This window comes from Centroberyx gerrardi, chromosome 16 (genome assembly GCF_048128805.1).
Source record: "Centroberyx gerrardi isolate f3 chromosome 16, fCenGer3.hap1.cur.20231027, whole genome shotgun sequence".
NCBI classification, from domain to species: Eukaryota; Metazoa; Chordata; class Actinopteri; order Beryciformes; family Berycidae; genus Centroberyx; species Centroberyx gerrardi.
The window spans coordinates 25,449,309-25,469,701 of NC_136012.1; the positions used below are offsets into that span (position 1 = coordinate 25,449,309).

The 20,393-nt window shown below is 40.6% G+C and overlaps 2 protein-coding genes across 2 annotated transcripts; both read left to right on the plus strand.

Annotated features, from left to right (window-relative positions):
• The first annotated feature begins 1,317 nt into the window (after positions 1–1,317).
• Positions 1,318–7,489, plus strand: arl9 (ADP-ribosylation factor-like 9). Its single transcript, XM_071920257.2, has 4 exons — positions 1,318–1,704; positions 2,799–2,970; positions 3,844–4,019; positions 5,202–7,489. Exons 1-4 carry the CDS (start codon positions 1,459–1,461, stop codon positions 5,379–5,381), a joined length of 774 nt encoding a protein of 257 aa, XP_071776358.1. The 5' UTR covers positions 1,318–1,458; the 3' UTR covers positions 5,382–7,489.
• Positions 7,490–8,094: 605 nt separating this feature from the next.
• On the plus strand, positions 8,095–15,751 carry spmap2l (sperm microtubule associated protein 2 like). The gene is made up of 7 exons (XM_071920237.2): positions 8,095–8,113; positions 8,234–8,264; positions 9,322–9,456; positions 10,870–10,989; positions 13,057–13,198; positions 13,760–13,894; positions 14,640–15,751. Exons 1-7 carry the CDS (start codon positions 8,095–8,097, stop codon positions 14,772–14,774), a joined length of 717 nt encoding a protein of 238 aa, XP_071776338.1. The 3' UTR covers positions 14,775–15,751.
• The last annotated feature ends 4,642 nt before the right edge of the window (positions 15,752–20,393 follow it).

Below are 20,393 nucleotides of genomic sequence, written 5' to 3' on the forward strand. Positions count from 1 at the left end.
ATTTTGAAGAGATGTTGGGCTTCATTGAGGATGGACCAACCTGAGCTGACTGCAGAGAAGAGTTATATCCAGATTGTTTTTGTTTTACCATGTTAAACCAATTTCACCTGATTGGAAACTGACCTTTTAATTTGATAAACACTTGGGAGATGAGTTGATTTTTCCTTCATAACGAGTGTCTGTTCACTTCCAGTATTAATAAGCACTGAAATGTTACACTTTTATTTTGCTAATAAACAAAATGTATTAAATAATAATTCTGTCTCGCTTCTTTTTCACTACTGACCTCTAGAAAATTGGTTATCAACTTTTTAAAGTGTATGTAAATATGATAGGATTCTTTTTTTTCTGATATCATAGGAGATAAAAAAAATATCACTATAAACCCACAACTGAGTATCACAGACACACTGTGTATCTCCATAGGAATATTATAGGATTATTACAGTGATTCCATAGGAGGTAAAACACCATAAAGTACAATAAGGTCAGTATAACTCTGTGTTTAGCACCACATACACAGTGTAACTTCCTACAGGAATAATCTTTGACTGTAAAAGCCTTGAAAACAGCATCCCTGCCCAAAAACTGTGCTTGACAATTATAAAATATGACTTCATTTGACCTCTTGTTAGATTGATTCTGTTTTTGTTTTGTTTTTGTTTTGTTTATTTCTTTATTTTCCTGTTAAGTTGTAGTAAATGTACTTATAATTGAGTTACTTCACTCTGTATTTGAGTTATTTAAGTGCTGATAATAGGCTACAGGGTATAAAATGCACACTTTCCGGTTCAAATGTGATTTTTATACATGTTAATCTTTTGTGACTGCACTGAGAAAACTTTCTTTCAATAAAAAAAAAGGTGGGAAATGTTCCTATAGGGATCATCTTTGGCTGTAAAAGCCTTGAAAACAGCATCCCTGCCACAAATGTATTTTGTAAATTTAATTTTTTTAACTGTAATTAATTCTAATTTATAGTGAATTTATTTAGTTATTAAATTTATATTTTATTGAGTTATTTCTCTGTATTTGGGTAAAATGTAACATACGTTTTTGTTGAAATGTGATTTTATGCTCAGCTCATTATTTTTTCTGACTGCACTGAGAATACTTTCTTTCAATAAAAAAAGGTGATTAAAAAACAAAAAAACTTCCTATAGGAATATTATAGAACTACTATAAGAGTAGTATGGTGATGATTACAGCGCCCTCCCTCTGCCCTCTGGTGGTCTCCCTGCAGAACTGCAGCAGTAAAATACCAACACATTTCAGCCCGGAAATAAGTTCCCCTGCGCTTCCTGTCCGCTTAATCCACTTGTTGAGGAAACAGCAGGAGGAGAAGGAGGAGGACAACTTCTGAGCTTCACCACAACTCAGAAAATGACGAGAAGTGACGGGTGAAAACGGTACTTTTGTCTTTTTTTTTAGCTGAACTAAGAGTATAAAAGCCGCACCATGGCTGGCTGGAGGGAAGCCGGGCTGCTCGGAGCCTCCGTTGCACTTGCCGGAGGACTCGCCTATGTCATCTGGACCTATGCGTCTCCCTCCGCGGGGGAGAAGAAGGAGTCCAAAACAAAGCCAGAGCGAGGTTTTAAAAGTGGGAAAGAAGAGGAGGAAGAGGAGACGGCGGCTGGAGAGACTGTTGTTGTCGCCGCAGCTGCAACTGTTGCTGCAGCGGAGCAGAAAGCTGCAGAGACGGAGGTATTAATACTGTAGTGTTTATGGTGTGGCGATAGGACACGCCTTCCTGGCAACTGTTGCTAGTGTGTGTGTGTGTGTGTGTGTTGTATTTCTATCTTCATGAGGACATTTGGTCCTTATGTTCTCATAAGGATAGAAGTGAGAAAAAAGTGAGAAATCATAGATAGATGATAAATAGATATATATATTTTTTTTTTAATGCCAGTGTACCGCAATCATCCAACCCAAGCATAACAAAGTATGTACATATACATATAAACACGATATTCAAATCTAATGACATTTATATACATGCCCATATATCCATATACAGAGACATGCAGTATATATACAGTATATAGGTACCATGACCGATAAAGAGCAGGAAGAGGAAAAACTCCTAGTACCTGCCCCTTAATCCTTAATCCTCCAAACTGAAGACATTTTGCTGGTGTCTTAGGGTTTGGGTTTAGGCTGGGGCTGCACAATTAATCAAAAAAAATTATTTAAAATCACAATATGAACGACTTCAATCTCCAAATTGCAAGAGGCTGCAATTATATTATCAGAGAGCTGGTCCTAAACAGTTTAATTACACAGTATTATAGAAAGAACAGCAAATATTAAGCAACAACACCTGCTTTTTTTATTAAAAATGTTTCTTTGTTTCTTCTTGTTTGCTGAAAAATGTAAAATATAAAAAAAATCAGTCTCAATATTGCAATTGCAATATTTAGCAAAAATAATCGCAATTTGTCAATATTGTGCAGTCCTAGTTTCGGGTTAAAATAATAGAATAAGATTAGAATAAGGATCAGGTTTAGTTAAAGTTGGAGTTAAAGGATAAATCCACCTTAAAACACTTTACCACTGTGAAAACCAGATATTGGTGATGTATTTCTGTGTCAGTTTTGTTGTTTGGTGTATTTTCCTTGTTTTTCTGATGCTGCTGATAACTGGCCAAACGTAGATGACGTGAAATCATATCTAGATATTTCCAGCAGCTACAATGGAGTTTGATAGCAGAAAACGTTTCAGGGATCTAAAGCATCAACGGTAAACGTCAGGTTGTGTGTGTATGTGTATTGGTAAGTGTCTCCCTGTGTGTCCTGCAGTCCCGGCCTGTGCAGGGGAAGCAGGTCTTGGTTCTGGGTCTGGACGGAGCCGGTAAGACCAGCTTGCTGCACTGCTTCTCCACCGGCGGCCTGGAGCAGGAGGTGCAGCCGACGCAGGGCTTCAACGCCGTGTCCGTCAACCGAGAAGACCTGCACATCGAGTTCCTAGAGAGTAAATATGAACCGTGATCTGAAGTGTTGGTACTGTGTATTAAAGGTGCAGCGTGTTGCATTTTAAAACATTAGTCCATCATTATCAAATTAGTTATCGTAAACAAATTAAATCATGGTGGAGACGATTGGTCGCCTCTATCTCACACCGGTGGTATTGTTAGTGTTTGTGTTTCTCAGAAATAAGACTACATTTCCCATCAACCCTATTGTTTCCTGTTGCAAAGAGGATGTTGCTCCTTGCTCCAATGGCTCTGGAAGAACAGCGCTCTCTTCCTGATTTGTGCCGTAAAGCAATCCAGCAGATTTTCCGCAAACTCCAACTAAGAGGCACACAATGTAACATGCAGTAAAATGCATATTTACCGTTTGTTTGGGGTAAATTACCATCTTAAAATGCCACGCATAGCTAATTTAGTGTAGAATTGATTACAAAAAGGGAAAATGTGAGGGATGACTGTGGAACTAGCCTTGATATGTGCTGTTCTCTCTTTATGTGGAAACTAACTCCAATGCAGGTTTCCTATGCAAGTCTCAAAAGTCTCAGAAAAATATGGAAATTGAATTCAGTATATTCTAGGACTTTTAAACGTTTTTGGAGTTGGATAAAAGGTCTGGAAAAACATGCTGTAAAACAGTTTTTCAGTACTGATAAACATATTTGTACACATTTTGCGTAGCTGCAGACCCCAGTGCCATTTCACATATTGTGATATTTGCTGTTGTGAAACAATCTTGTCATATTTTCTGACACAAAACACATTGAATGACCAAAAATGTCAAATCCAGTCAAGAGATTAAGCTCTGGAAAAAGTAAGAACCATGACAATACACTGATATTGTCACTAATAAAGTCTTGTGTTCTCTCCTCCAGTTGGCGGGAAGGCGGAGCTGCGGCCCTACTGGCAGCGCTACATGTCCAAAGCTCTGGTCCTGGTGTTCGTGGTGGACTCCTCCAGGGCCGACCTCTTCCCTCTGGCCAAGACGCATCTGCATGAGCTGCTGACCTCCGACCCCCGCCTGCCGTTAGTGCTACTGGCCAACAAACAGGTGAGAGGGACACAAAAACACAGTTTATGTTTCTATTAGTGCTGAAAGGATTAGTCAATTAATCGATTAGTCGATCGTCAGAAAACTCAGGTTTACTCATTTATCGAGTAAAAATACCAAACATTTGCAGCTTCACAGATGCTAAGATTTGCTGCTTTTCTCCATTTCATATCATAAAATTAGTATTTTGGGGTTTTCTGGCTGCTGGTCAGACTTAGTAAACAATTTTAAACATCACTTTGGGCTCTGGTAACTTGTGATGAGCATTTGTCATTATTTTTGACATTTTGTGGACTAATTGATTAATCTTATTAATTAATCTAATTAAATATAATCGATATTGAAAATTATCGTTAGTTGCAGCCCTAGTCTGTCAGACTGACACACTGGTGAATTAGACAATAGAAACCATATGAAGTAAAAACTTAACATGAAAGAGAATGGGACAAAATGCATAAACAACAAGTAGAGGAAATGAAATACATTAAAATTGCCCTAATTCAAGTGTGATAGTGAGAGAGAATATGTGTGTGTGTGTGTGTTGTGTTACTGTTAAGGTGTGTGTATGTTTGTGCGTGCTGTTGAATCTGGACTAGGTGATTAATTAATCCTCTATTATCCCTTTCCAGTTAGTTTTATGTACAGTATGATTTCTTACCAAGGCCTAAAAAGTGTGTCTGGTTTTACACGTTCTCACTGTGAGACCCCACCTGACTCCTCCATGGTCTCATTAGGGTCCAGGTTTGAAAGCTTTTAATCTAATCTGAATCCAGTATCCAATCTGTGTATACAATCTGAATCCTTTCCAATTCCTTATCAAACCTTTTTACATCATTTGTTGGGGAAAAAAGGACAGAAAGAAAATTTCCAAAACACTGCACTTGTTAACGTTTACAGTACCATGCTACAAATTTAGCATTTCGGTATATTCTCATTTAATTTTGGGAAGTGTGCCCACACTTTGTAACACTTTTGTCGATCTGCCATGTTGACAAACACAGTGGGAAGAGGGGATGCGGGACGTGTATGACATCATTGGGGAGGGGGTTTTGATAAGAGGATTAGTTTGACTTGGGGATTAATCCGGGTGTTTTGCTAACTTGAAACTTGAAACCGGTTCCAAAACGGAACCAGATAACAGAACCCACCCTAGGTCTCATCATGGTTTCCTTACTGTCCCAGGACCTTCCAGGAGCCTGCAGCATCACGGACCTGCATGACGCTCTGTCCCTGTCCGAGGCGGGAGACCAGCGCAAACTGTTCCTCATAGGCACCCATGTGAGGAAGGGAGACGCGGAGCTCAGCTCGGGCGTGCAGGACGCACGCGACCTCATCATCCAGATGGTGTGCAACGGGAGATAAAACCCAGCCGCCTCGGTCAAGTTCTCCGTAAAGTTCTCTGTTAAGTCCTCGGTCGTCACTTAATCTTGCGTTTTTGTTATTGCACTTTTTTGACTTTCCTGTGGGTTTCACTACACCGAGTTGGCTAAATCAGGTAGACCTGAGGTATTTATGGCGAGAGAAAAAATAAGATTTCTTTGTTTTTGTGGTAACTTGAATAGTGATTATGTCATAGTTGATTTTGAAACAACTAGCTCTTTGACTAAAAAGCGCAAAAACCCTCACTGATTTTGAATAAGATGCTAATTATTCTTGTTTGGCCGTTAGGTGACATTCTTCTAAGTGATGGCCTTCTCTCTGTGGTAAATGTGTTGCTGTGCATTTGATGTTCTCTCGCCAGCAGCCTCCAGTACATTCTTAAATCATTTTATATGATCAGGGTAAAAGGTTTCACTCCAAAGATTTATTTTCCCTTTGTCAGAGCAGGTGATGGTATTTTGAATACAGACATAAATATTTCACTGTACAAGAAGACTGTTACTGTGTGTTTTAAGATGCATCTCCTGGATCAGCGAAGTAATGTCCTGTAGGTGCAGGTGATGCTGCAGCAGTGGAGATGCCTGCAGGCTGGGTGGAGGTTGACAGATGGTACAGAGTCACAGTGGATGTATGTTCAGTTATAGAAACACACCAGCCGTCTGGGTGCTTGCAGGGTGCAGCTCACTCACCAGCGAAGCCACCAGTCTCTCTGCCCGTTAGCATCACAAAAATATCAATTTTACAACTGTAATATCTGTTGACAGCGAAGGCAGACAAATATGTAAAAGGTCTGTTGGCTGTTGTTTTGTCCATCTGCACTGCATCAAAATGTCTGTGTCACGGTCCATAGACTCTCACACCACAACACAAAGACTTAAAGCTGCACTACGCAAGATTTTAATGCAAAAACACACTTGTCTTATCAACCTAAATCATAAAATGGGTCTGCAACAGAGAGGAGCGTCCCATCCCCACTAAGCAAAACACTGTAGATTTTCCAAATTTTACCCAAATGAAATTCTGGTGTCGATATCGTCTCTGTTCACAGCAAGTGACGAATTGAAACTTAACAGCAAAATACAAAACTTTTAAAAAAAAACACGCAACTCAAATTTTCCAAACAGGTACCTCTCACTGCGATTTGGGGACGCTGACGTGCAAAGTGGCCTAGTGCAGCTTTAATAAAACGTGGGAATTAAACCTGTGGGCGGTGTTGATGAGCGTTGTGTTGTGCAGGTCTGTAATAATAGTTACACAGGTAAGTGTTAAAGGAGCGCTTCTCTCAAATCACACTGAATCGGTGCTTTTTGGCTTGAATTTCAACAGGATACCAAGACACTTCAGCTTAATACATATAATACTACAACAAATAAAACAGCTGTTTGTTGAGGCGGACGACCTTCACACTGTGTAGGGTGGTAAGGATGAAGGCTGTCTGCCTCAATAACTGGATGTTTTATTTTGATTTTATTATCGATCCTTGATATCCTTTAATACTCCTTTAATAATCTAGTTCCCGGACCTTAACACTAGTCAACACCTTTGTTAGCGCAGTACCTCTTAGCATGATAATCATGCTGGCCCCGGATTGCAGCTTTAAAACATGATCACATGTACGGTACAAAGTTCATATTTATATATTTTGATAAGTGTTTTGACCTTGCAGTCTTAAAAAAGATAATATAAAAAAGGGATATTTTCTTGATGTCTTTTGATCGGATTAACTTAACATGTTTTTTTGCGTGACGCATTTCAGGGAGACGCCAACGTACAACTATTCACCCTTTGTTATTTTGTATTATTACGTGTTAATTTGGTTTTGAGCTGTTCCGCGCACTATGGGATGAATGTAAACATTGTAGACAAATGCGATCATGTGAACCACTTTAAAAAAAAATGTAAAAGTTGAAACAGCACATTGTTCTTTTTTTACTTCATCCAAAAATTGTAACTTGTTTTTAAATACCAAAATCAAGCTGATAGCCTTCTTTTAACATATCCAACAAACAGTATTTTGTTGTCAGATCTGTTATGGAGCGATAATAGTCGTGTATACTGTTTTGTCATACATAAATAAATAAAGAACTTGTTTCCAGTAAAATTTGGCTGGTGTGGCTTGTTCTGGGAGAGCAGTTTGTTTAATTGACTTCCTTGTTGTAACAGTTGGAGCAGATCGGGGTTCGGGCTTTTCCTGCAGGACACTGTAACAGGGAATTGAACTTGTGACCTTCCAGATGCGGGACAGTCTCTAACCAGCAGAACCCCCCCGCGGCGCCGACTTTATGGGGATACAACTAATAATAATGTCAGATTATCCGGGGAACGCAGATTCATGTCTCATGCGAGGAGAAGGCTCGTCGGTCTCAACATAGCTCCTGTCGTCACGCCCATCAAAGCACGTTTTATTTTTGGAATCCTGTCCAAACACAGCAGCTCTCCATAAATACACCAGCAAGCCGCCCCCCTCCGCTGACCTCAAGATATCACCTTCCATTCAACATCCTGCATCGGAAGTCTCGAGGCACAAGATGGGACGGGTGGAACACGCAGACTCCAGTTTCAAGGAGTCCCTCGGTCTGGGGTTTGGTTGCCAAGGGACGCCCAGGCCAGCGCCATAGCAACCAGCAGGAGATCATCATGACACGATCAATAGGGAGGGCAAGCCGACACATCCAGCCTGCTGCTGCAAGTCGACATGGTCTCTGGAAAAGGGGGTAGGTTTAACATTTCTTATGTGTAATGGGGTCGGTCTAAAAGTCTGGTGTGTGAGTCTCATAAAGTGTGAAATAACCTGTGAAGGTGTTTCTCAGGTCTTTTCTTCTTGTTTCTTGCAGGGATTCAGTCCGGATTTTGTCCGTCGAACAGGTGCGCACCATCTTTATCAATTCCTTACTCTCTCAGATGAAACCAGCTTGCAAAAAAACAAAGAACTCCCATTATATTTGTGAATCGAGACCAAATACTGTGACCATAACTGTTTATAGATAATGAATACAACACAGAACAGAATTTTTCACTTTCAGGCCGAGCTGCCAAACGAAAAACCGCTGTATTGAAAAGCAACGACTACACAAAAGAAAGCTTTGAAAGTCATATTTTTGGGTTCATCTCTCTCTGGTTAGAGGTTTTGGGGTTTCTGACCAACTTTTTTAAGTGAAGAGCAGGATGAGTTTTGGTTCATTGCAGCTCTGCCAGAGAGAAGAAAACATGAACAGAGAGGAAACCCTGAGGTGATGTTTGAGATCCCTCATCCCCACATACCCCAAATCTGTTTGTGTGTAATGCTCATGTATGTTTTTGTGAATGTTGTTTTTGGTTGCAGAATCTTGGAACTTGCACAGCACAAAATCTCAAAAACAGTATGGGCCACAACTCCTTGGTGAGTTAAGCAGTTACTGAAATATTCAATATAATACTGTAACTAACTTCAACTACTGATTCTGTTTTATCTCTGTCTAAACAAACATTTCTTATACCACAGTAGACAAAGTGTGTAAGAAGAGCAAGAAGTATGCAGACTGTGTATTGTCTTCTTGGTTCAAACATAAACATTTTCAGTTTTGCAAGACAAGTCCTCTGTAACTATTAACACCATGTGAATTTCCATGTTCTTCATTGATCCGGTGTGAAATTGACTCTGAGAAACCAGGAGCCTCTGTGGTTCGTGCTTCCTTGAATGCAATTTCTCCAAACTAGACAATAATTAAAGACAGATGTCTGGCAGGCTCTGAACGTGCGGCGAAAGAGCAAAACAATGGAAAATGAACAGAGGTCGCATTCGGCCCTGGAAACGTGTCACGCTTTCATTTCGGAATTACCTACTTGGAAAAATATTTATTTTGCCTCTAGGCCAAACTCTTTCAGCGCTACAAGTCCTTGTGTAGTTTGATGATTTGGAAACTCCATCTCTTCCCCCGGTCAGTGAGAAGCTCAGCTGGGGCGACCAGCGGCCGATCCGGCCCGTCTCCGCTTCGGCGCTGGCAGCCGCCCCGACTGCAAGAATCCAATACCTGGCCCGGCACAAAAGAGACTTCTCAGCAAGGGATGACCACTGGAGGTAACTGAACCCACTCTAGCTGCACCCCTGACCATTATTGATGACTCTATCAAAAAGGCATGAGTGGGCTATCTGCAGAGGAGCAGAGCGCTGTCGGTGTTTATGCTGCCGACTGCAAACAGCCTTTTTGTCTGCCTTTTTACGCTGTATCGACATAATATTAGTGAAAATGTTTGCGAAGGCGCAGGGTAATGACTTTGAAGTCTTGCCCTCTGATGCATCTGGACACGGAGCTGATACGGAGCTCAGGAAGTGCAAGTTGAAAAGTGATGTTCAGGACCGCTGCCAATTAGGTCCTCATCGGAGGCGGCCGCCCCCCGGGACTTCAACTTGTCTGTCTCAATTAGCGAACAAGACGACGTGATGGTCGTTCCGTTCCGGTTCTTGGGGGCTTTTATTTTGATAAGCCACTTATTGTCTTCCCCCACCCCCCAGCTGTCAGACTAAAAGCGCAACGGAAGCACAATAACGCAGAGTGTAATTCAATCAGAAACCCGCCCAGAACAATACTTTACTTCAATTGAAGATGACAGCGATCACCTGCTGCTCATCAAGGATTCACAATATAGAAGAGTGAGAACTTCTTGTTGTTTCAGGCCCTGCTGAAGTCTTTCCCCAAACTACATAATTCAAGACATACAGTATATTTTTTTGCGTTATTACACAGCTTTGTTCAATACTCAGTTCTGAACGCAATGAATATATTCTGAGATCTCTTATTCCCGAATAACAGACCGCTGTTTCACATCTAATCATATCAGTCCACATAGTCAAGAAGTCTGGTCTATTTAATTGATTTCTAATCCAATTAACTGGAAACACCTTGTGACAAAAAGACATTAGCCTACTCCTTGGTTACAGCAGACAGTCCTACTGCTCCAGTTGTTCTTTTGCCGGAAGCTTGTAAATTACTTTAGCTTGTAATAAAATCATTTTAATTCCAATATTTCGTGTCAAATGATTGATGTGTTTGGAAAGTAGCTGTGTAATAAGCACTATGGCAAATTAAGTTAAGTTTGTCAAGGCTTATTTGACTGGCTCACTCTTCATTATCCCTTACTTATTTGAAAAACAATGAGTCAAAATGAAATGAGGAGGAAAATAAAATTATCTGCCAGGTTGCCACACAGATAAACAAAGGGAGCATCTGACCTGGGAAATGTGTCATCCCACAAGAATCTCGACTAAGTGTTAATGAATTTGAAATGTTTTTGTGGGTCCAGATGATTTTGTTTTACCTCTCTTGCCTTCGTCATTAGTGATGCGCTGAAACTTAGCCATTGTTCTGTAACACACACACACACACACACACACACACCCCACCCCCCTTTCTGGCATGAGACATCCCTTTGTCTCACCACACACACAAACACACACATAATGGATGTGGTAATAGCTCCCGTTTTCCTGCAGGAAGGAGGAGGCGAGCTCCTTCAGGAAGACACGGCCTCCTTCCTCCAAGGCGTCCCGGTACGAGCGCATTGTCCGCCTGTCAACACCCAGGAGCCGCAGCCGCAGCTCCCAGGAAGCCGGGTAAAAGCCTCATAAAGCATCAGACACAGCCGGTCAAGTGAAGTCAAACTGAACAAAACTAACCTAAGGCAAATCCATGTAGTGGTTTAAGGTTATCTGGATCCCCATTAGCTGAGTGGCAGCTATAGAGGGGTTTTTAGATGATGTACCACATCCTCTTGCGGCCATATTGGAGGTCTTCAGCTCTTGGGCAATAGCGGCTTTGAACAGCTGGTGTTTCTAAATGTACAAATTGGCCGGCTCAACATAATTCAATAGATATAGTTAATTTATGTGCTTTTTATGCCTAGGAACTGATCATTTCACCATTGATAAATCAGATTTTATGGTAATATGATGTCAGCTTGTTAGCTAGCTAACTATCTTGTCAGCTAACTATCACTGTCTTATTGAGTAGAAGCTAGTGTTAGTCACTAGTAGTTAAAATTAGTTAAAATTAACAAAGGTTTCTTTGCTAAATGAGCCTGCTGGCTAGTTAGCTAGCTAACAGTTTGTTCAGGTTAACTGAGCTGACTCTTCTCAAGCTACAACTCAGAGTGTTTTGGAGTAGAGACTAGGGCTAAAGACAAGACAGGTTACTGTGTCACAGTAACCTACATTTGGAAACAAATCCACCTTATCAAACTATTCATTTAACTTATAACTGTACTGAATGGAGCCACATCACAACAAGGTATCTCTTTTTCTAGCCTGGTTGGTCTGTATAGCGATTATTTGCACACAGCTAATTCTCCAACATGGACCTCTATGATGGAGCCAGACGTGGTTGTTGGGAGATTTGTGATGCAACTGCAAAGCCTCGACTCTTCCTGGGGTCAGCGTATGAAGCAAACTCAAGAATTAAAGCACACCAGGATGTAACATGTCATAATGTTAAATATGAGAGCGCCAACTGGAGGCCCGTGTCCAAAATTACCGTCTCCATGAACTATAGGAAGCCAACATTTGGACATCTGTTATTTCAGTATCAAACTGTGGCAGAGGGAGGAGCGGAGACAATAGGGCTTATTGTCTACAGTGCAGGACCCCTGGGACGTCCAGACAGACCGCCACGGAAGTCTTTTTATAAATCCAGAAAACAGCAGCGGCAGCACATGTTTTGGACATGGAAAGAGATTCAGGTCTTGCATATTGAATTAAATACAAAAAAAGCAGACATTTGCTTTTGTAATTAAAAAGATGGATTAAATTAATCGCTCGTTCCCATTCCCTGTAGGAAAAATAATCAAGGAACACCCAACAGTCCAAACATAATCCCCACAGCTTGTTGCACGAAAACAAAAACCACATCCACAAAAATACAAACCAGACAAAACACAAGACAGCACAAACCAGCATGGCAGACAACAATTGAAGACTTTCTTTCCAAAATGAGATATTTACCGTTAGGAAAAAAACAAATGTGCCTACTCTGACAAAATCATTGCTGACATGAAAGTAGACCTTAAGGGTTTACTTTTAAAGTTTTGAGTGTTCTTAAAACATTTCCTTACAAAAGAGTCATGTTGTTGAGGATGGAATAATCAGGGTTTTTTAAAATATTGACTCTTGACTATTGATTTTGAAATAAAAGCCTTCTATTTAGGGTAATAGTGTTGTGTATATTGTCCATGGTACTGTTATTGTACATATGAAGCACGCCCTTGGTCAACAGCTATGTTACAGAAAATTCCATTTTAATATGAAGAATAGGATCAGTTTTTTTGTTTGTTTGTTTTTTTACGTTTTTTTTTAATTAAAAATGTTTGTTCATCGTCTGGCTACACTCCAAAAAAATGCCCGTCTTAACAAGTCTGGCATTGAGTTTTAAAATCTTTCTTCCCTTTAAACAATTGAAAAAAAAATCTATCAATCAGGTGAGATAAAGCACTTCACTACGACAGTCTCTTGATTCGATAAAATTCCAATGCAAATATTGATTTGTCTTCGAAACAAGTGAAATAATCTCACTGTATTGGCAGAGTTTTCACTTATTATAAGAAAAATACAACTCAATACCAGACTAAATGACATTTTAAGATGGATATTTTTGCAGTGTATTTACAGTGTTTTCTGTGTGTCCCGCAGCCCCCCTCACACCCCTCAGTGTGAGTATAACTGTCCTATCTGGCATGTTGATCCCAGAGTGAAATCTGCTGTGATGACGCCGCGCCTGCTGCAGCTCTCCACCCCCAAACTGTCCCACCCAGACTTCCACAGCAACAGAAGCGTAAGATCCTGACATGAGTGGGGACTCATGATTTGACATGATTTGATTTGACTTAGATACTTCAGTGCAACAATTCAGTACAAAGAAAAAGGTCAACTGTGCACTGTGTTACCTCAGCATCATTGCATTGATTACATAGGAACGTAAATAGACATTGATAGATTAGAGTAGATTGTTGATGCTGTTGACCATCTACATTGCCCACAAATTGTCCAGTGTTATCACCATCCTTACAGTCTCTTGGTGTTCTAATTTAAATGTTTGTAATATGGCTTTTGGTCCAAAAATTGAGGAATAATGTACATTTTGAATGGGATTGTTGTTGTAACAGTTTACTAGAACTTGTTTTCGACCGTAGGGCTTTTGTTTTTTTGTTATTTTTTTACAAATAAACATTACAGATGAAACAAAACTAGACCTACCTCATCTAATACTGGGTTTCTTCATTCTTTAAATAAGCGATGATTGAAGCTTATATTACCTTGAGAGACCAAATAGGATTTTTCACGTTCGATCACAATGTATGAAAACGTGAAATTCCTCCATCTGTTTGTCCCACAGAGTGTGGAGTCCCTGATTTCCTGTTCTTCCAAAACAGCCCGCACCTCTCCACGACTGGACCAGCTGTCGCTGCCCAGGCTGAAGGAGAGCAACATCTGCTGTGAGCTGGGACGACCCGAGGAATCGATCTGGACTGTAAGAGCATCGTTTGAGAGTTGTTTGTTTTGTCAGTTCATCAGAAACGTCCCATGGCATTATTCACTGCTGAGATTCACTTTGCACTCTCTCACTGACAGATCTTATAATGATGCCAACTAAATACCATTAGGTGTTTCAAGTATGCCAGGTCGATACTTTTGTTTATGTGGAAAACTTTCTTCCTAAATTGTCTGGGAGAGAACAAACTTCTCAGAGAACAGAGAAGCATCTTTACAGTTTGAGATGGACTGTGTGCTTCACGTCACACAACCAATTAAGACACACAGCTGTTCATTTCCCCAGCTGTTTCAACCGGTTCTGTAGTATAGACTGTATCGCTGTTTGCATGTGATGCATCGTCCTCGCAATGAATCTTGGGGCTTCCAAATCGTTCTCATTGGTCAAATCGCCATCCGATGCATCCTCAGTTCCTGGATCTTTATCCATCCTCCGTCCTTGCGTTCTTTTGTTTTTTAAATTGTAGCTTGACCGTTCGATATTAACGTGTCAAATGCATCATGGAGGACACAGGAACGCACCGATTGAGAAAGACCCTTTTCTTCAACAACAGCTGTGCAGTACAATTACAAGAGGCAGCTTTTAAGACATGATTTTGGGTCTAGTAGCATCTGAGATGAAAGGCATTCTCTACAGGAACCCACTCATTCTTGCTGAAATTAGCATCACTGCTGAAGTTTTGTACTGTGTATCTAAACCTCTAAAACATTCGTCCATAAAACAGGTGTCGAGGGCAGCGAGGAGATCCACAGCGACTCTTCGCATTGAAAGTCTGGCAACACCAAAGCAACTTTCCAAGGACTACATCCCTCCTCGAGAACCGGAGTGGATCAGACAGAATCTCCTCCCGCCTGCCTGAACTTCCCTCAACATCTGGTCCAAGTCGGAGTCCATTTGGCTACCGACAAATCCGTCAAGCTAATAAACGGGCAAAATGTTTCTCATGGGGTCTTTTGTATGAATGACATCTTGTGTTTGAGAAACTGTGTTTGGCAGTAGAGCAGCTAAACTAAGCCTGGGCTGTCTTTGTCTTTTCCCAGCAAGCATTTGACAGATAACGATGTGCAGGAAGTGGCCAAGTCCAGTCCCTTAGGTTTCAGGACTTGCAGGTTTCAACATCAAGCCAAATTTCATTTTCAAGACAGCTTTGGAAACTGTATCCATGTAGCAGCTCTGGATCACTACGAATGTCATTTCATCTTTCATTTTGGCGGTATATTTACACCGATTTTCAGCGTTGGTGCAGGCCGTCGTATCAACATCTGTTTGCTGGGTCCTTTTGGTTTAGTAATCCTTTCTGACAAAAATGATTTAAAGCAGTTTGTTTGCTTTTTAACTCTAACCCAAACTTCAAAACAAATGAAAGAAAGAGGAAAAAACGAAGATGACAAGCAAAGACACAAGAACTTGTAACGGGATCTAAATGACAACCAAACACGGCATGGTGGAAACCCTGGCAGGACGCATAAAATGACATGAAAGGGAACTAAAAAACATTAAAATCTTGATGCAGAAAATAAAATCACTATACATCAAGTTTAGAAAAGCAGGGTGACAGTAAGCGAGAGGATAGAGAAGTGGGCTTTTAACCTGGAGGTTTCGAGTTTGAATTCCAGACTCGATTGGACAAATCTGGGTGGGGAATGTGAATAAGAACCCCAAACTTAAAAAAAACAAACTCATTTTTCATCTGTTTTGGTTGTTTTCTCTTCTTTACTAACTAACCACAGTCAGCCCCGGTATGATCTGGTGATCCACATCTTTTCTTTGCGGTTCTTTTGGGTTGTCTGTTGATATCATTACTGTGTGTATGAAACGTTGAATAGAAGGTTTGGATTGTGATCTTATGATGAGAGGATTGCTGGTTTAAATCCCAGACCTGCAGGGAAAGTGAATGATAAAAAGGTTTAAAAAAAAAAAATGTCTCCTGCGTTCTCTTTCTTTAATACCTCAGAGATCCTGAAGCCTCCTCCTGAGCCTCAGTATGATATACTGTAGTGATCCACATGTGGTTTTTCCTTTGCACTTCTTTTGGCTTCTCTGTTTATATCATAACCATGTGTATGAAACCTTGAATAACACAAAGTTGTTGCACACTCATAGCCTCAATGTAAGTAGTTCTAATCAATGTATTTAAAAAAATGTATGTTAGACTTTGAATAATAATGCTTGCTTTGCGATGACAAACATGTAGAAGTCTCTATCTTTCTATGAAACCATTTTTTTATTTAGAACATTTATCACCATGATACACTCTCATACACTCATACTCAAACACTCTCACGCCAGTGCATGAGTCAAGTTTTTCTCACTCTCATCCACTCTCACGCCAGTGCATGAGAGTGGATGAGTGTGAGAAAAACTTGACTTCTCTTTCCCCCCTGAAAGGTCGTGCCTTATTGAAAACCCCTCAATCTGGCCACAGTTTAATTTACAAAGGGCGCCGTGGGCTCAGTTTGAAAATCCACTGTAATCCCATTTAGACTCGCAGCGCTTGTGACTGAGCGTTACATAAAGTGGTCACAGTCGATGCATTCAGAGGCGAGGCCCTACTGTACTGAATTTGATTTGGAGGCCTGCGGGGGGGCGAGTGCAGAGGGAGGCGGCCCGGCCCGGCCTGGCCCGGTTGAGGCCAGACATCAAAGAAACTGAACCCTCGTCCCGCTGGGAGCTAATCTGGGATTAGCTTGCTGTGATTATAACTGTGAGGTAAAGACGAGAAGAGTGAGAAGAAGAAAGAAAGAGCAGATTGAATGCTGAGCTGCTCTGGAGAGAAATAATCTGATTGGTTGAGTTAAACCTAAATGGGCGGAGCCAAAGAGTTTTTCTGAGCGCAAGTTAGCGAACTGCCAAATTGAATAACAAAGAAGGAAATTCGGTTAAAATACGGTATGAATAAAAAATAAAAATGGCAATGACTTCTTTCATTCATTCATGACCATGGCATCATGATGTTGGAAGGTCAGCAGCTAGCTAACTAGCTTACCTAGATAGCTATAGGCTAGTATGGCTAGTTTGAACTTGGAAGGTCAGCTAGGCTAACTAGCTAACCTAGATAATTTAGTATGGCTAATTTGCATTGTTACCAAGATTTTTTCAGTTATCAAGAGTGCTAGGCTTCAAAATATTAGCTTCCTCCTCTCTTTCCCCTTGCCTTTTTAATCGGGCTTCAGTCTAACATTACTTGGCCAGAAAAACTGTGGTTCTTTGGCTCCGCCCACTGAGGTTTAACTCAACCAATGAGATTATTTCTGCCTCCAGAGCAGCTCTGCCTCTGAGAAATATTTGTACAAGTAAAACTCCAATCTGCAAAGACGGAAGAAAGAAAGAAAGAAAGAAAGAAAGAAAGAATAGGAATTGTGATATCCATGCTCAGATGATTCCTGATCTGGGCTCATGTACAGTGAGTAATGCAAAGATAGGATAATTCCTCCCACTTAATACTTCAGTTCCCATGATGCATCTACTCTTTTCTGGGGCGAGCATGTGACCTCTGGTTATTTATATGGGGTAGTTATTTCTGCTGATGCACAAACAAACTCAAACATTAAAACAGTGGCATTTTTACCCACTTTCAGTGTGAAAAACATTTACAGAGTCATTCAAATTTCTCACTGTGCAGCCATCATTAACCAGACATCACTGATTGATTCTGTCCATGTCAGTCGCTTCTCCTTCTGCTTTTCTCCTCCCAGCTATTTATCAGTCTCTGGCACTAGGCGGTGACACTGATGAGACGGGGAACAGGGCGGCTGCATGTCTCAGTCTGGCCTCCTCTTGTTGGCAGTGATGCTGAGTGTGACTAATCAGTCTTGGCTGCTCACACCAGTTGGTAGAGTTCACTCTTTATAGTAAGTGTTTATGGGACAAATATGGGCTGCAAAGTCATATTTTATGAATTTGAAATAACTTTTGTGGTAAAGTAATGCACTTGCCAAACAATTTCAACTGCTCCAGTAGGCTACTTAATATTAAAATGGTAATGATTGCTGGCATGAAAGTAAAAGGCATGGGTTCCTTCTGTATGATTCATTTTACAATGTTTGCTCCCAAATTAGCTTTGTTCTTGAGAATATAATTATTTTTTTGGGAATATTGAGGAATTTCAGGTTGCAAAATCTTTCCCAAAACTGCTAGTTTGGGAATTTCTCATTTGCTCAGTGCAACACCGCATGGAGTTACAGGAAATCAACAAGACTGTGTAAAGAAAATCCTTTGGTAAATATTCATAGTCATGCAGAGCAGTGAGAGAACTGTCAACTGGTCAGGAGCTAAAAAAAGAAGTTGCAGCCTTGTTTTTAGCTTGACCACCATGTATTTCTGAGTTCATCCAACAGGGTTTGAAAGAGTTTTCATACGCCCAAGGATGGCAGAATTTCCTCAACCCATAAAGGAGCATGTAATCCTTCCAAAAACAAGCATGTAATTCGTGATAAACTGCAACCAGATTGGTGCAGGTATTGGTGTGACAAGTGGTAGCCTTGGTTAGAGTCACTAATAAGGATGATCATGAGTGGGCCTAATCAATTATCTGTTATTTAACACCAGTCAGTGTTATCAAACTAAAAGATTCATTTTGGTGTGGAGCGTAACTTTTTTCTTAGTATCTTGGTGGAAAACTGCTGTCTTTTAAAAGGTATTTTATGTCTGGATCCTTCAGCTGTACATAGGAGTGCAGTAGGATTTATTTTTTATTTTTGGGACCGACTCACCAACAGAGTGACTTAGCTAAACATGAAAATCACCACATTCAGAGTTACAAGGAAACAGCGAAATGGGAACACTGACAAACAGAAACAGGTGAAGTGAAGCACGGAAACTAAATGGCATCAAACCAAATAGGAACAACAACAAAATGCCTAAGTGAGAAGTAAGGGGAAGTGAAACGGATTAAAACATCCCCGGTGTAGAAAATTAATTCACTGGTGAAGTGAAGCGGCGATGTAAAGATCAGATTAGTGTCACACGGCTGGAATAAAAAAAAAAAAAAAAAAGAGTCAGGTTTGAGATAGTGATGCAAACCGAGGCCGGCAGCTTCTGAATGACAGATTCCTCGCGGCCTCACTGAATCCTCTTAGCAACAGACAATACCAGACTCCATTCAAATTCTGCACACACTGCCACGGGCTCTTCTGCTGCACCATCAACCACTCAGACCAGCCTTTCACCGGACCGAGCTGCAGACAGGCGGGAACACAGCCAGTCTGTTTGATATACTTCCTCTGTCATACACCATCATTCTAGTGGAGCAGGAGTGTTGCATCTATTGTCGGGGCTCTGTGACCTCTGACCTTTGGGCTCCTTACTCTTGGTCGCTTGTAACGTTAGGGATCTAGGAAGTCAAGTTCCGCTGTTGGTTTCATTGTAAGTCAGGCAGCAGCTAAATGCCAAAAATATTTTACAAATTGCTCCTTCTTCTCTTTCCCTGAAATAAACTGACCAGGTGAATGCCGGCAAAACCTGTGATATCTTACTTTATTTACTTGTTAAAGGGGCATTAAGTAATTTTTGACTTTATCAACCTCTATTGGCAACCAGAAGGAATTACAACAACATCGATAGAACTTGTCTCCTCATATACAAGTCTCTGGCAACCTGCAAATATATCACCATGCAAAATACTGCAGTAATAATTGGTAACCCTTTAAATTACAGGTCATTAACTACGCAGTAATGACTGGAAATAACTAAGAAATAAAGTAGATGTAATAACTAGTTATGACGGTAATTACGGAGTAATATACAAGTAAACAAATGGTGCTTTTACCAGTAATTGTATTAGATAAGTGGCTCTACCACACACTGTTGGCGAAGGATCAACTAGTTTGAAAGGAAGAAACACACTGTCTGCATTGATTTATCTCCACAGAGAGGAGGGACAGAAAGTGACTCCACCTGTGCAGAAACAATCTATGTTTTTTCATTAGGTTTTCATTTGCTTATAATGTAGAATACATACAATAATACATTATATATTTTAGAAAAGACGTAAAAGTACAATGTGCACATAGGTATACAAACATACTTCAACTCTACATAAACAACAAAACAACAGAAACAGAATGGGCCTAGCCCAGTAAAAAGCACCTTTTACTTGTATATTACTCAATATTTCTCAGTCATTCTAATGTTAACTAGTTATTACATCTATTTTACTTGGGTATGACTTTCCAGCCATTGCTGCATAATTAATGGCCTGCAATTGAAAGGGTATTTTGCTTTGTCACTTGCTTTTTTGTCTTGAGAACGATGGTTTTTTAGCCTTCGTAGCTGAAGCGTGTTGTGATGTGGGACGTTCGCTCGTCGGCGTCGCTCCGTCTTCAGTGGGGGAGAAGGAGATTGGGAGTGTGTTGAAACTCCAATGGGTGGGGAGTTTTTGCTCCAAAACAGAGCACAAAGTGAGTATTGAAAGCCAGAAATGTCAGCAGCTGGTGAAGTAATCACTGCGTCACTGGCATTGATCAACAACCCTATCCAC

Excerpts from the sequence above, each read along its gene's own strand:
- arl9 (XM_071920257.2), top strand. The coding sequence starts at position 1,459 with ATGGCTGGCTGGAGGGAAGCCGGGCTGCTCGGAGCCTCCGTTGCACTT. Across the intron at positions 2,971-3,843 it reads GCACATCGAGTTCCTAGAGA|TTGGCGGGAAGGCGGAGCTG; the intron begins GTAAATATGAAC and ends TCTCTCCTCCAG. Across the intron at positions 4,020-5,201 it reads TGCTACTGGCCAACAAACAG|GACCTTCCAGGAGCCTGCAG; the intron begins GTGAGAGGGACA and ends TTACTGTCCCAG.
- spmap2l (XM_071920237.2), top strand. Across the intron at positions 8,265-9,321 it reads GGATTTTGTCCGTCGAACAG|TGAGAAGCTCAGCTGGGGCG; the intron begins GTGCGCACCATC and ends TCCCCCGGTCAG. Across the intron at positions 13,199-13,759 it reads ACTTCCACAGCAACAGAAGC|AGTGTGGAGTCCCTGATTTC; the intron begins GTAAGATCCTGA and ends TTTGTCCCACAG.